At 35.1% G+C, this 13,278-nt stretch overlaps 2 protein-coding genes across 3 annotated transcripts; one reads left to right on the top strand and one right to left on the bottom strand.

The window, feature by feature from the left end:
• Positions 1-1,537: 1,537 nt before the first annotated feature.
• Positions 1,538-7,683, bottom strand: LOC110721540. The gene is made up of 5 exons (XM_021900713.1): positions 7,124-7,683; positions 5,865-6,269; positions 4,938-5,030; positions 3,443-3,582; positions 1,538-2,177 (listed from the first exon to the last, which is right to left on the bottom strand). Exons 1-5 carry the CDS (start codon positions 7,571-7,573, stop codon positions 1,739-1,741), a joined length of 1,527 nt encoding a protein of 508 aa, XP_021756405.1. The 5' UTR covers positions 7,574-7,683; the 3' UTR covers positions 1,538-1,738.
• Positions 7,684-8,130: 447 nt separating this feature from the next.
• LOC110721541 (ribosome production factor 2 homolog) lies at positions 8,131-12,995 on the top strand. 2 transcript variants are annotated; one of them, XM_021900716.1, is made up of 8 exons: positions 8,131-8,536; positions 8,734-8,810; positions 8,937-9,140; positions 11,444-11,689; positions 11,788-12,030; positions 12,180-12,245; positions 12,356-12,503; positions 12,571-12,995. In XM_021900716.1, exons 2-7 carry the CDS (start codon positions 8,742-8,744, stop codon positions 12,482-12,484), a joined length of 957 nt encoding a protein of 318 aa, XP_021756408.1. In that variant the 5' UTR covers positions 8,131-8,536; positions 8,734-8,741; the 3' UTR covers positions 12,485-12,503; positions 12,571-12,995. The 2 variants fall into 2 exon arrangements, with proteins under 2 accessions (XP_021756408.1, XP_021756407.1); XM_021900715.1 differs by having other exon boundaries at positions 8,132-8,536; positions 12,356-12,995.
• Positions 12,996-13,278: the final 283 nt, after the last annotated feature.

The raw sequence follows: 13,278 nt of genomic DNA on the forward strand, positions 1-13,278 counted from the left end.
AATCAACCAAAAGAAGAACAGTGAATAAAATGAAAAACTGACAGAAGAAGAAAAGAAAGAAAATAATAAGTGGAATAGAACAAACTCCACTGAATTCCATGCAGCAATTATAACATTTCCAATTAAACCTCAAAAGTCTTCACAAATCTAATGATGTTATAGATCGCTCAATATTTTTACTAGGTCCCACTATGTGTCAACCCCTTTTTTATGTCTAAAACTCTCTTAATTATTGAAATAAAAATAAAGGTTAATACAATACGCAGCCCTTAGGGCTACATATAAGTACTTAATATACTTATTTTTTTTAATATTAAGTTAGAAATTTATCGACAATTCACGAGTAAATCGGTGTAATAAATGTTTATTTATTGTTTATTCTTTCCACTTTTAGTTTCTTATATGCAGCTTTTAGCTGTATATATCTTTTTCCAAAAAGTCTATCATTATTGCGATTTTCTAACATTATGCTTCATTTTAATCCTTGATCAAGGTATTCATTAGTTGAGACTTAATTATCGATCACCAAACTATGGATTTATTATACTATTTGGAATGTTCATAAATGGAGACAGGATAATTTAGGTGTTTGAAGTTTTTTTTGTGTTTGATTTCTGATTTTACAGAAAGAGGTTGTAGTTGTAGAAAAATAATATAAGGTCCTTTTTTAGTGAAGTTTCTATTTGGATATGAAAAGAGGAAACATTGAAAGACTTGAATGGTAGACTTATAAAGATAGATTAGACAGTAGTCACCCTTTTAACCCCATGACTCAGACACCAAAGATTTCATCAAATACCTCATTATTATTGTATTGTATTGTATATTCATCAATCAAAAAAATAAAAATTAAATAGTCGCCGAGATAGGGAGAGTGATTGGGTTAATTCAAGAGACTTGAAAATTAGTAATTGACATTGTACATGTTTTAGACATTTCAGTGTTTTTTTTTCTATTGGATCACAATACAAGTTACTATATTTTCACCTTTAAAAAAATGGAGAGTATGTCACAAGAAAAGTGCAAAAAAACATGCATCATTTTCAATTTGAAAGCTTTCATACAAAAATTTGAGTTGTTTTTTCTAATTTACCTTTTTTTATCTAGATTATAATCCACCATCTAGAAATATGGAGTAAAAGATTAAAAATACATTTGAAATTGTTGAGTTGAATTCCGCTATATATTTATGTCTATCTCTAATTTGTTTTTTTTTTTTTTTTTTGACAAGAACTAATGTGTATTGGGTTGATTGTCTAATAGATTGACAAAGTTTTTTTCAGGGCCAATCCAATCCAAGCCGGAATCATGAAAGATGAAGAATGATAGTGGATAGCCTTCTCGCATAAGTGTTAAGGTTAACATGACTATTGTGAGTTTGTGACACAGTGTGTGTGTGATTAGCTATTTTGGAAGTATGATCAAGGTACTTCAGAAATTCATCTACTTGGAAAAAAAAACCCAAGCCCAATTTTGGGGCTTTAGTCAGTATCATCAACTTTAACCTTTAGCCTCCCAACTCACCAAGCCTATCAAGTTTCATTACCTTCGATACCTGATTACTTCTCTTTCAGAAAACAGCTATCTAATTTCGCTTATTGGAATTGGAACATATACAGAGTTACAGTCAATCCATCCGTCCAATATTATGAGAAGGATGGATATATATTTTACTGTAAGAAAAAAAGGGAAAATTTACACTAGGAGAAACAATGTAACAAACCTCGTAGCAGAAGATTTACACAGGAGGTTCTGACCACCTCCTCTTTACCTCAGATTTATACCGGACCTCTTTGAGTTTCCCGTCTGTTTCATAATCTCTTTCCATTACAAGGTTGATCCCTTCATCAGAGTACCACCCAACTCCAATGCAAAGGATTCCATCATTGTTGACATCAACATAAGCAGTGACACCACCTGGGAGCCAAAGAACAGCCACATCCTGCATGTCTATCATCTCTTCTTCCCCAAAGTAAGCAGGAATCTCTGGCAAGTTTCTCTTTTTCATGGTCTCCATGCAAAGATGAACAAAAGGAGGATTGTTGCTTATCTCTGCTGTTGTCTCGTCAGCAAAGATGGGTGTAGCACTCATCTCAAACACCTTCCATGATCCTGCAAGCTCTGATGGCCGTGTTCTCTTTCTCTGAGAAAATGGCTTCATATCAAGCTCAACCTCACTGTTTCAAATAGATTCAGGTCCACGGACTTGTTAGGCTTCAAGTCTTCAAGATAAAAAGTTCAATGAGTAGTATGACTGTACTCTGTAGAATAAGCCTACATTATGTATACTCCATATTTCATACAAAGATGTACAGGCGCAACCCTGACTGCTGCCCGCATTATCAGTGTTTCACGGAGTTGCATACAGAAGATAAACAAGCATACATAGCAAGCACTAGTTCTAAGTTCTAACAACAAATTTAAGATGGCATTCTAGAGCAATCCCGTCGCATATTGCAGACCAAAGTCCAAAATATGCAATAAACCCAGTCATTTTTTAAGGATTGATAAAATGATAAACATACAAATCTATAATCCCACTAACAGTGGATTATTGCAGCATAAACTGATTTCCTAAATGGAGTTTTTCAAGAGAGCCTTATTAAATATTTTCTCATTATATCCACCAAACACAGAGCCATTCCTGATTTTGAAGTTTTAGAGCATATTCCTCACTAAAACCAATAAATCGACACATGAAATCTTTTTGCAGTATCACTTACATAAAATGTACTTCGTATGATATTAGACATATCTATAATTTATGCAATTTGAGCTTTTTTTTCCAACTAAGGATAAAATTTCTATCACAAGTCATACTGTGTAGAAGTATGATAGATTTCAGAACAGCCTACACAAATGGGAGCAAGGATAAAGTTGAATCACGAAGGTGCTTTAAATTTATTTTTAGAGCTGCACAACATAGAAAACATCCATCCTTCAAAAATCACATTCAAAAAGCCTCAAGTGTTTGTGTGTCCTCTGAGATTAATCAAACACAACGAGGAAGTAGCAAACTTTGCTATGCAAAAAATTATCTTCACTAAAGACAATAAAAATGATTCAGCTGTGTCATAAAAAATCCAAGCAAATAACAAACAGTGACAAACACAAATTTTTAGAGCATGCATCAATTAGAATAAAAGACTCCAAACATATAAATTCCCAATTGTTTCATAAATGGCATTCTGCAAGAAAAATTACATATGGACTTGTTGATCGACAATCAAATCAGAACTGAAACACTTGCTAATCAACTCACAGTATACCATGGTAACTGTTATGATGCAAAAAGGGGAGGCAAATATTAACAGCATTTAGAAATTTTAAGACATTAAATTCCAGCTAAATGTAAAACTCATCATGAAATCATAGATAATACAAGCATGACAGTGATGTGTAAGTTTCCTCGCATACTCAAGAACAAAAGAGGTGCCTGTACCTTTGCTCCTCAAAGTTGGCAGGACCAACCCATTGTTCTTCATATACAGCAACCCTTAGTATCTGGATGTCTGCGCCACCATTGCTAAATTCAATAGTATGGACAATACGCAGTCTCTTGTGGCATCCCTTAACTAAACACTAAGAAAGAAAACAAAATTTAAACCCTTTAGACAATCAATCAAATATTATTCAGGGAAGCATTGTTTTAAAGAACACGATAAATCTTGGAGCATCTAGAGTAAAGGTTGACCGATGAACATGAGTATTCTAATAGAGGTACTATTGTTAGTACCAAATTACCAATCATAATAGATGCCCATAAACTTTATCAAGCAATGCATTTCTTCACAGCATAATACCATAGGGGCATATAATTTGACATCAAGATTATATACTCCAAGAATCAAATGTAAATATCTTTAAAATGCTATATACTACCATATCAACCGATCCCAAGAGAGAATGAAAAAATCCATGAGTGCTATATGAATTGGGGTTCTGAATTCATGAGATCGAATTCTAATGGTCAAAAGGGGGAAAAGCTTCAAGAAAATGCTGGAACCTCTATAGTTGTGGGATTGAACTCAAAACAGAACTCAAATGGTAAGGCTGCTGTTCTGAACGATAGAGTTAAGGACGAGGAAAATGATAGCGACATTGATAGGAAGGCCGACGAGTTCATTGCCAAGTTTAAGCAGCAAATTAGACAACAAAAAGTTGCTCCAAGGAGTGACTCAAGCAGACAACATAAAAAATCTTTGTATCAAACTTAAAGTTTGATTAGTCTGCATAAATCCCTTTTCATTTCTATGTTTTTGCACTCTTCTTGCACTATACTGATCAGATCACATGTGAAGCTTATGTATCATTGTTACATTTTACTGTGTAACTTCATTATATGGCAGCTACGAAGTAATTCCTTTGATGTAATATATAGTATGTTTTGGCCTTAATTCACTGTTACAAAAACATAGCAGCTAAATGTAGAAGAGAAAAGCAAACAAACATTGGGTAAATAGTTACGACAACTACCAGTTTAGTTTTGTAAAAATTCTAATTTTTTATTCTTCGAAATTAAAATCAGTTTTATCTGGAGCACATATGCTTTACATTTTATAAATTTAAACTTTCTAATTCCAAATGAAGTTTCCTTCACTAATTAACATGTTAAAAAAAATACAAGACTCCAACCAAGGGGTGACCAAGCCCTTATGAACACCTTCAAGGATTTTCTTTCTGTAATTTACGAAGTACGAAATTAATGCTACAATGAGTTAATGACTACAAGATCAAGAAGTCATCAGTTGGGACCAAGAAAACATGGTTCTTTGTTTTCAATCCAGTTCCAGGAAAAAGGAACCTCTGTTTTCAATCCAGAAGGACCGAAACTAGTATGATATAAACTAGTATGATACAACCAACTTTTACAACAAAGCAACAAGGTCTACATGACATCACATTTCACAAAAGTATTTCATAGAATCAGAACCTACTTGCTCAAACTTGTATGTTGGTGAAAGATAGTACTCAGACTCATCAATGTCACCAACTGGAATGTCAACTGGTCCTCTAGAATAAGATCCATCCTGCGGAGGAAAAAAATATCATAGAACTTATCAGCCAGTAGTAGGTAAGAGCAAGAAAAAGGAGTACTGTTCTCCTGTAAAGAATCAAGCACACAGCCGCAAAAAAATACTGATAGCTAATACACTCCAAGCTAAAGGCCAATAAAACAAGCTTGCCATTCAAAGCCTACTAAGTAATACAATTTTGTAACTAAAGAGATCCATTATTGTGGACGATGAACAAATTAAAAATTTCATGCGCGTTAAAACGAGCTCTTCATTATCATGTTTCCAGTATGATATTATTCTTCAAATTAGTTATGGTCAAGCAGGGTTTCAACGTTGAAAATTAAGCATTTTCCATATGTAATGTGGACAAGCTTCTTCCAGTACCAAAATTATAGCAGCCTGTGTCAACAACTTCACACAAGGCACTGTAGACCTGTAGTAATATTATGGAGTTAAATAATATTGCAAGACCAGAAACATCAAAATATGGAGTTAAAAAGAAGAAGGCCTGGTTATAAGGAGGATTGACTCAATTGAATTCCATAATATGAATTATATAGCCTTTTAAAGGACTTCCATCAGCTGCTTCTTTAAAGCCGGGAAATAATTTCACAAAAGCAACTAAAAATTAAGGTTATGATTTTCATGTAACAAAGAGCATGTGAGGTTATGAGCAAATACGGAGGCAAGTTTCTATCAGAATTGTTACAGGCATCCCATGATCTGCAGTTCTGCACTAATCTGTTAAGTATGAAGCCTTTTTGCACTTCATCTACTGCAGTATAACATACATTGTATGTATAAAAAAAGAGGGGGGTGGGGGGGATATGGTGTAATGAGACCTACCTCAAAGAAAACAAGACCAGGTTCCAACCCCATGATATCCTCTTCCATCACATCACTCTTTGCAAAATCAAAAGACTCAAATTTCGGCAAAATATGATCTGCCTTGCCCCTATGACCTTTTTTTTTCACGCCGCCATTGTCACTGCCTCCATTTTCTTGTGCTTTCTCACCATGAGGATTTAGAGTAACCCAATTGGTTTTCCTCTGGATTTGAAATGTATTCTCTCCAGATTGCGCAGCTTGGACACGAGAAAGAGTATAGCAGTCATACAGATACTCGCTCTTACCTCCCAAGTCAACCGGCTCCATTTCAGCAGTAATTGGTGAAAAGATTGCTCCAACTCCCTTCCAAATCCCACTTAAACTACTCACAAATGTGTTCCATGCTGGTCGAATAACAGGCTCCTGAGAAAAATAACCCTCATCAGCATACATCAAATTGGTCAGCAAAAGTATCCAACAGACCAACATAAATGCCAAAGTTTGCAAGTCATGACAGCACAACACCACCAAACAGACAAGACACTCAAAGTTCATACTTTTCATAATAAATTTCTTTGTACATCTTTTAAGCCAAATAGGCAATATGACCAAATTATTTGGCCTGAAAATACTCTACTCCTGTACAAAATCCTAATCTTTGCCATGTATGCCACTTATGACTTACGAGTATCATATTACATCAGCAAAAACCCAAAAACCACATACAATTTGGTTGCTACCATACATAGAGTCAATGCAAAGTCTAAGATAAGACAGGTATATACAGCAATGGTCAAATTCACCCCATTTTCATCAAAAAATCACCCAAACAGTCTTTGAAAGTCACCCTCAACCAAAAAAGTCACCCCATATCTAGTAAAAAACACCCTATGTCATCACCTAAAATGATGCTCCCCGGTTCCTAGTTCCTACTAAGATATCTAATACACGTGCACGTGTGAGGAGGGGTGCGTATTATATAACCGAGGGTACACACACCTCACAAACCATGTGTGTGACGCACTAGCCGGCAGATTATAATGATCCTGGGAGCACGGAGGATCACGGCATAGGCATTATCTTACCTTATAACTAGATCATAATATAACAGTATAACACTTCCCCAAAACTAACAACCCTACTTCATAGTACGAAATTCATACTATTAATTCAACCAACCAAAACTTCATACAATAACAAATATTCCAATAATTTGACATCAAAATTCACAATATACTTAAAATTAGACAAAATAAATGTAATAAAACCAGTAGTACCTGAGTTTGCAAAACAGTTTCAAGCTCCATCAACATAGCACCAGAAACCATAACATTAGAACCTTTAGCAACCTTCTTTACTCTCATACCACTCTTTCCTCTTCTCCTCCTTCTCTTCCCCTTTCCTCTCTCCTTCTCTTCCGCCTCTTTCGCCACCTCATTATCGACGCTCCAAACATTATCCTTCGCCTTCGCATCAACCTTCACTCTCTCTCCTCGACAATCACTGATTTTCTCTATCCTAAGGTTAGGGTTAGAGTCGCTGAAACTGCAGGAAACCCTAGGATGATGACGATGATGTTGATTCCGGTGAGCGAAGAAAGGGGAATTAGGAATTGATTGGTGGTGGAAGTGGAGAGAGTGGTGGTGGAAGAGAGGGAATTGACGACGGCGGAGTGAAATTCCGGCGAAAGTGTTGGATACGTCGAGAATTCTCGTCGGAGTTTGCATATCGACGGTAGAATTTCGCCGGTCGAGAATAGTTATTCTAATTAATCGACCTTATCCTTAAATAAGGGAAATTGGGTCTTGCACTTTTTGGCTAAGGGCTAAAGGCTAATGGTGGTTTGGTGTCATTGGTCTAGCCTCTTAGGCAAGTATTTGGACCCTAGTTAGCAATCACTTGTACGAGTAACAATTATTTACGGTAAAAATAATTTCAGTTTAGTAAAAATAAATTCAATGCTGTAAAAATCAGTAACTTTAAAATAGAAAAATCAATAAAATAAAAATACTTTTAGTTCAACAAAAATAAGGTGAAGTGAACGTGACGGATTTCCCAATGGTGAAATTGCTAGAGGAGAGTGAGGATGTCGGTGATGATGTGGTCGATTTGTCATGGAATAGACCAAGTCCTTTTTAGAGCATTGACCACAAGGAGATTATCACCTTCAATGTGTAAATGTTGAATCCAATGCTAAATAGCAAGTAGAATGCTTTTGTGGAGAGTTGTAGCTTATGCGACGAAGACATTGGTATTGCCAAGGTTAAAGGTGCGAGCTGCAATCAAAGTACTGACATTATCTCATGGTAACACCTAATATCGTTGAATTATTTTTAAGTGATCCATTAAAATTAAGATTAAAAGAATTTGAAGGAGGGGCCTCCCGGGCGGCCTCGTGAGGAGTATAATATGGAGCACTCCATAACAATTTTTAACTACTCACCACACGTACAAAAATACTACGAAGTAAATACTTTTATTTAAAAAAAAAAAACATAAAAAGGGAAAAATTATAGGTCAAGTGGTTGAAGCAAAAACCCTCCTTGTACCCTTTGTTAGCATAACAATAACCTCCGCCTCTCTCCTCCTCTTTCAGTAAAACCTGCTCGCAGCCGACGACCAACCACCTTCTCCACTTCCGCCGCGACGACCGTCTTTCACCGTTGCTTAGCTCTGTAAACCCATTCTTGGTACCTTCATTTTCTCTCTCCTCCCCTTTTATTTTGCACTTTTAATTTCACTTTTTTTTATCAATTTATTTATCCTCCATTTTTGCTCGATAAATTCATGGAATCTCGAATTAAACTTATTTAAGCATCTAATTAATATAAGAATTCCATTTTATTTGGTTTTATCTTCGTTTATTTATGAATTTTGAATGATACAGTTGTAGAAATGTTGGAAATTAAAACAGCTAAAACTCACAGAGGTAGACGAATTCTTGAGAAACGAGCCCCTAAACTTGTAAGTTTTTATTTTATTTTTTTAATTAAATAATTACAAAAAAATTATGTTGAGATTTGCTATAATTTCCCCAATTTTTGTGTAGTATTTTGGTGGGTAATTTCTGGAATTTGTTGATTTGGGTAGGTGGAAAATGAGAAGAAGACATTGTTTGTTCATGGTACAAAAACAAGTAATGTGCTTAATTCAGTTTTAACTGAGCTATATCATCTTAAGAAGGAGAATTCAGTTAAGTATACTAGGAAGAATGACAAAATTAGGCCCTTTGAAGCTGGGGGTGAAACTAATTTGGAGTTCTTCTCTCAAAAGACTGATTGCGCCCTCTTCGTGGTGAGTACGACATTTATTCGTTTTCTATTAAATTTATGATATTGTCCCATGTTTATATAAGTTTTTTAAGTAGCTATTATACGATGTACCGTGTAAAATTGAGATTTTTGATGAAGGGAAGTTGATCGAGGAAAATGGTTGTGTAAATTGATGTGCACCTTTTCATGGGGTTGTATTGTATTAATTTTTTTTAGTGCTCATAATATGTGGTATTTGAAAATAATGATGAAAACACATGCTTGCTAGTATTGATGCACTCCAGTTAAAACTTTCTGTAAGAGGTGTGCCTTTTACTATAGATGTGTTGCTTGTGTAAGTTTCTTGGCGTACTTTTCCATGCCTATGGCATGGAATGGTACAACTCCTCCTTGCTCTTATGCTAAACTCTTTTCTTCCCAAAATTGTTTGTAGGCTTTCCACCTATTCGTCAAGTATTGGGTTGAGCATAAACTAACTAGCTAGTTGCTTGAGTATAAAACACTCATTTAAATAAATCAAACTAATCAAAGCCTTGCACTCCACAATATATATGAAAAAATATAATAATGTACAATCACATATTCCTTCGGTCACATCCATTCCATACAATGCTCTGCTTCGGCCTGGAATGAAATTAAAACTTCTGAACTTTCAGGGTGGCTCTAAAACTGTTAGCAAGAAAAAATTCCATAAAGAATATGGACCTTGCTAAATCAGCGGGCTTGGGTAATTAACCACATTGAACTGCAAGAAGGCTTTATAATCACTATCCTAGTGGTATGATTCTTTCTTGGGGGGTGTTTGCATAGTCATTTGGATTGATATTTGCCGCAAATTTTGTCCCCAACATCAAGTGGTGCAACAATTTTTGCACCCTAAATCCAGTATAATTGCAAATACCCCAAAATCCATTGTTGCAACAATTTTTGTACCCCAGAAGCCATGGACCCAGGTCCTTGATATTATCAACTTTTCATACTTTAAGACATACGAAGTATTATTCAACTTGCAAATAATTTTGTGCTATGTATCTGAAGTTTGAAACTACATTCTTATGTTGTTCGGTTAAGTATACTTTTATCGATAACAACTAACTAGTTGAGTATGTTGATACTAGTGGCATTTCCTTTTAAACGAACTGAGATAGAAGTAGTGACATTATTTTTTGGGACGGAAGTGTGAAATATAAACTTATTTCCATGCTTATCAAAACATGAGCTTAATTTCCTAAGTGCATGGCTAAAAGTTTATGTCCTTTTGTTCCAAAAGTGAATGTCATTTCTTCTGTATTTGGTCGTTCAAGAAAGAAGTGTATTACTTGTATGTCAAAATTGTAGAGCATCATGCTAATGCCTTATATGGCAATTATTGAAAGAATTCTTGCCATTGAAAAATCTCTAGATCTCAAGAATTTGTGTGCCCTAATAAAAATGAAGGACAAAGTATTCTGAAATACTTTAAATACTGGTTTAAAAGCAATTTTATGTATGTGAAGTTCAAAAAGAAGTCCTTTTGATTTGCTTAAGTGAGTCTAGTTTGGTTATTTGTGAGTGGAGTATAAAAGGATCAGCAACTTTCTTTTAGAACAAACTGATATTGACATTATTTTTGGGATGAAAGTGTGTGCTATAAACTTATTGAAGCTTAAACTTGGTTTTTTAAATGATGACTACATGTTATGACTAAACTTGCCAGTGCTGCATTGCACCTATATTAGGTCTTCAAAAAAGAAATGTAACTATTTGAAATCGTGGACAGTCACCATAATCCTATGTACTGGTAAAGATTGAAAGAATTCTTGCCAATTGAAATATTCTAAGGTCCAATGCTCTCTGTCCTCTGTAAAGTCATAGTCATAAGTTTCCCCTGTGATATTATGTCCTTTAGTTTCCGAACTTTGCCCCTTTCTCTCCAATCTCCATAGAACTAATGGAGAATTGAGAAGTGGATGTCTTTTGTTTGAGAAGTGGATGTCTGTGTTCCTTGTTTATTTTTTTTGTGTTAGTAGTGAAGCTTTATGTTGGGTGAGGCTCCTATCTTTCATGGAAAAGGTAGTTATAAAATTTAGCTATATTGTTACCTCACATTTTTATGAACTGGAGCTGAGTCATGACCAGGCTTACAGAGGACCTCTAATTTGGTATTGCTTGTTAATGTGGTTTTGCAAGACAAAAGTAGAAAATTGTTACTGATATACTCTATATTGAATAATACTTTTGTATTATTTTGCAATTACTACTGAATGCATGCTATTATCAGCTTCTAGATGTTTATTGTCACATCGACCTGCTAATTCATTTGTTTGTTTTATTGCTGTTTTGCAGTTTGGTTCTCACTCAAAAAAGCGGCCTGACAATCTTGTTATGGGGCGATTCTATGATAATCATGTCTATGACCTTGTAGAAGTTGGGGTTGAGAATTATAGATCACTCCAATCCTTCTCATATGATAAAAAGATTTCCCCGAAGATGGGGTCCAAACCTTTAATAGCTTTCATTGGTGAAGGATTTGAGAGTGTTGACGAGCTGAAGCATTTGAAGGAAATTCTCTTAGAATTGTTGAGAGGAGAGGTAATTTCTCCAAGACCTTGAATATATTTGTTATAATTAATTGTGTTTACTATGGTGGTATTATATATTTATATGTATGTTAAATACAACTGTTGCAGGTAATCGAAAATTTGAATCTTGCTGGAGTTGACCGAATTTACGTATGCACTGCTATTTCTTCAAATAGGGTGTACCTCAGTCACTGTGCTTTGAGACTAAAGAAATCTGGAACTGTTGTTCCAAGAATGGAATTGGTTGAAGTAGGCCCTTCCATGGATTTGGTAGTCAGGCGACATCGTCTTCCTAATGAAGGCTTGAGGAAAGAAGCTATGAAGACTGCCCCAGACCGCACAAAGAAGAAGGTTGGCTTTACTACATTTCCGCATCATTCTTCTGATAAGGCCTAATCGCTAAATGAAAAGAAGAAACACTAAAATCATTTTTTTTTTCCTTTTCTTTTTAATGCATTTAACTCATTTACCTTTGTGTTTATTATTTTCTTATAATGCAGTTGAAAAATGTCAAAGGAGATCCTTTACTGGGCAAGACAGGAAAGATTTACATTCCAGATCAGAAGGTTAGCTTAACTCATTTTAACATCCCTGTTATAGTGTTACATGCCAAACATTTGCAATTTCATGCAACAATCCGTATTCAACAATCTAACATCTAATCTTTGATGTTTAGTTGGGAGACATGGCAATTCCTTACAAAGCCAAGGGAGTAAAGAGGGAACGTCGAGAAGCCAAGAGGAACAAAGGGGATGCGGACACACAAGCTTCAAAAAAGCAGAAGGGAGAAGAAGTTTCTACCTGAGATGCCTGTCACGCTTCGCATTCACAATTTTGACTTGTAATCACAATTATCCCAACTCTAATCAAAAGATGTTTACTTTTAGACATGAAAACTTTGAAATTACAGAGAGCATTCTTGTATGAGGTTTATGATGATGGATGCGTGTGGACCAAAAGAAAGAGACTTTTTTGAGCTACTATATATTATGAGAATAGATATATGATCATGCGCAAACAAGAAGCAGCAAAACACTTTCGGTGGGGTAAATGGGGTGGGGTTTTAGCATCATATCCAACATGGTGTATGTTATCAACAACCCATGTGATAGAAACCCTAGCTTCTCTAGTTTAAAGTAGTTATGTTCTTTTGTATTGTTACAATCTATTGCAATCCCAAACCTAACTATAGATCATTAGATCCTCTCACTATCATTAGTACACTCATGGTGGTGCCTATGCACCTAAATCTATCATGGGGCATGCCACAATGTTCCATGTTTGCCTTTTTAGTTTTATTATTATTTAATTTGTAATATTGTTATTTTGCCATTTTTCATATTATGGTAAGCACAACTGCTCTATCAGGCTGGAACTTTACATGAGTCAACTTACCCTACATTAGTTGTGTATGCATTTTAAAAGTAGGAATAAGAGATTTCCAAACCTCAAGGTTGAAAATTACAATCTATACCAGTAGTCTTAATTATGTTTGATACGGAGTATATCTTTCTCATCACATGAGCTTATGAGGGGAACATCTTTATGTCTATGATAATAGAAATTTTAACTTCATTGGTCCCTATTGAGCTTTAATCT

The sequence above is a fragment of the Chenopodium quinoa genome, unplaced genomic scaffold (assembly GCF_001683475.1).
Source record: "Chenopodium quinoa cultivar QQ74 unplaced genomic scaffold, ASM168347v1, whole genome shotgun sequence".
NCBI classification, from domain to species: Eukaryota; Viridiplantae; Streptophyta; class Magnoliopsida; order Caryophyllales; family Amaranthaceae; genus Chenopodium; species Chenopodium quinoa.

Coding starts and splice junctions, on each gene's coding strand:
- LOC110721540 (XM_021900713.1), bottom strand. CDS start 7,573: ATGCAAACTCCGACGAGAATTCTCGACGTATCCAACACTTTCGCCGGA. Junction 6,270..7,123: donor AAACTGTTTTGCAAACTCAG/GTACTACTGGTT, acceptor TATTTTTCTCAG/GAGCCTGTTATTCGACCAGC. Junction 5,031..5,864: donor CTGGTCTTGTTTTCTTTGAG/GTAGGTCTCATT, acceptor TTTCCTCCGCAG/GATGGATCTTATTCTAGAGG.
- LOC110721541 (XM_021900716.1), top strand. CDS start 8,742: ATGTTGGAAATTAAAACAGCTAAAACTCACAGAGGTAGACGAATTCTT. Junction 8,811..8,936: donor AGAAACGAGCCCCTAAACTT/GTAAGTTTTTAT, acceptor TGATTTGGGTAG/GTGGAAAATGAGAAGAAGAC. Junction 9,141..11,443: donor CTGATTGCGCCCTCTTCGTG/GTGAGTACGACA, acceptor GCTGTTTTGCAG/TTTGGTTCTCACTCAAAAAA.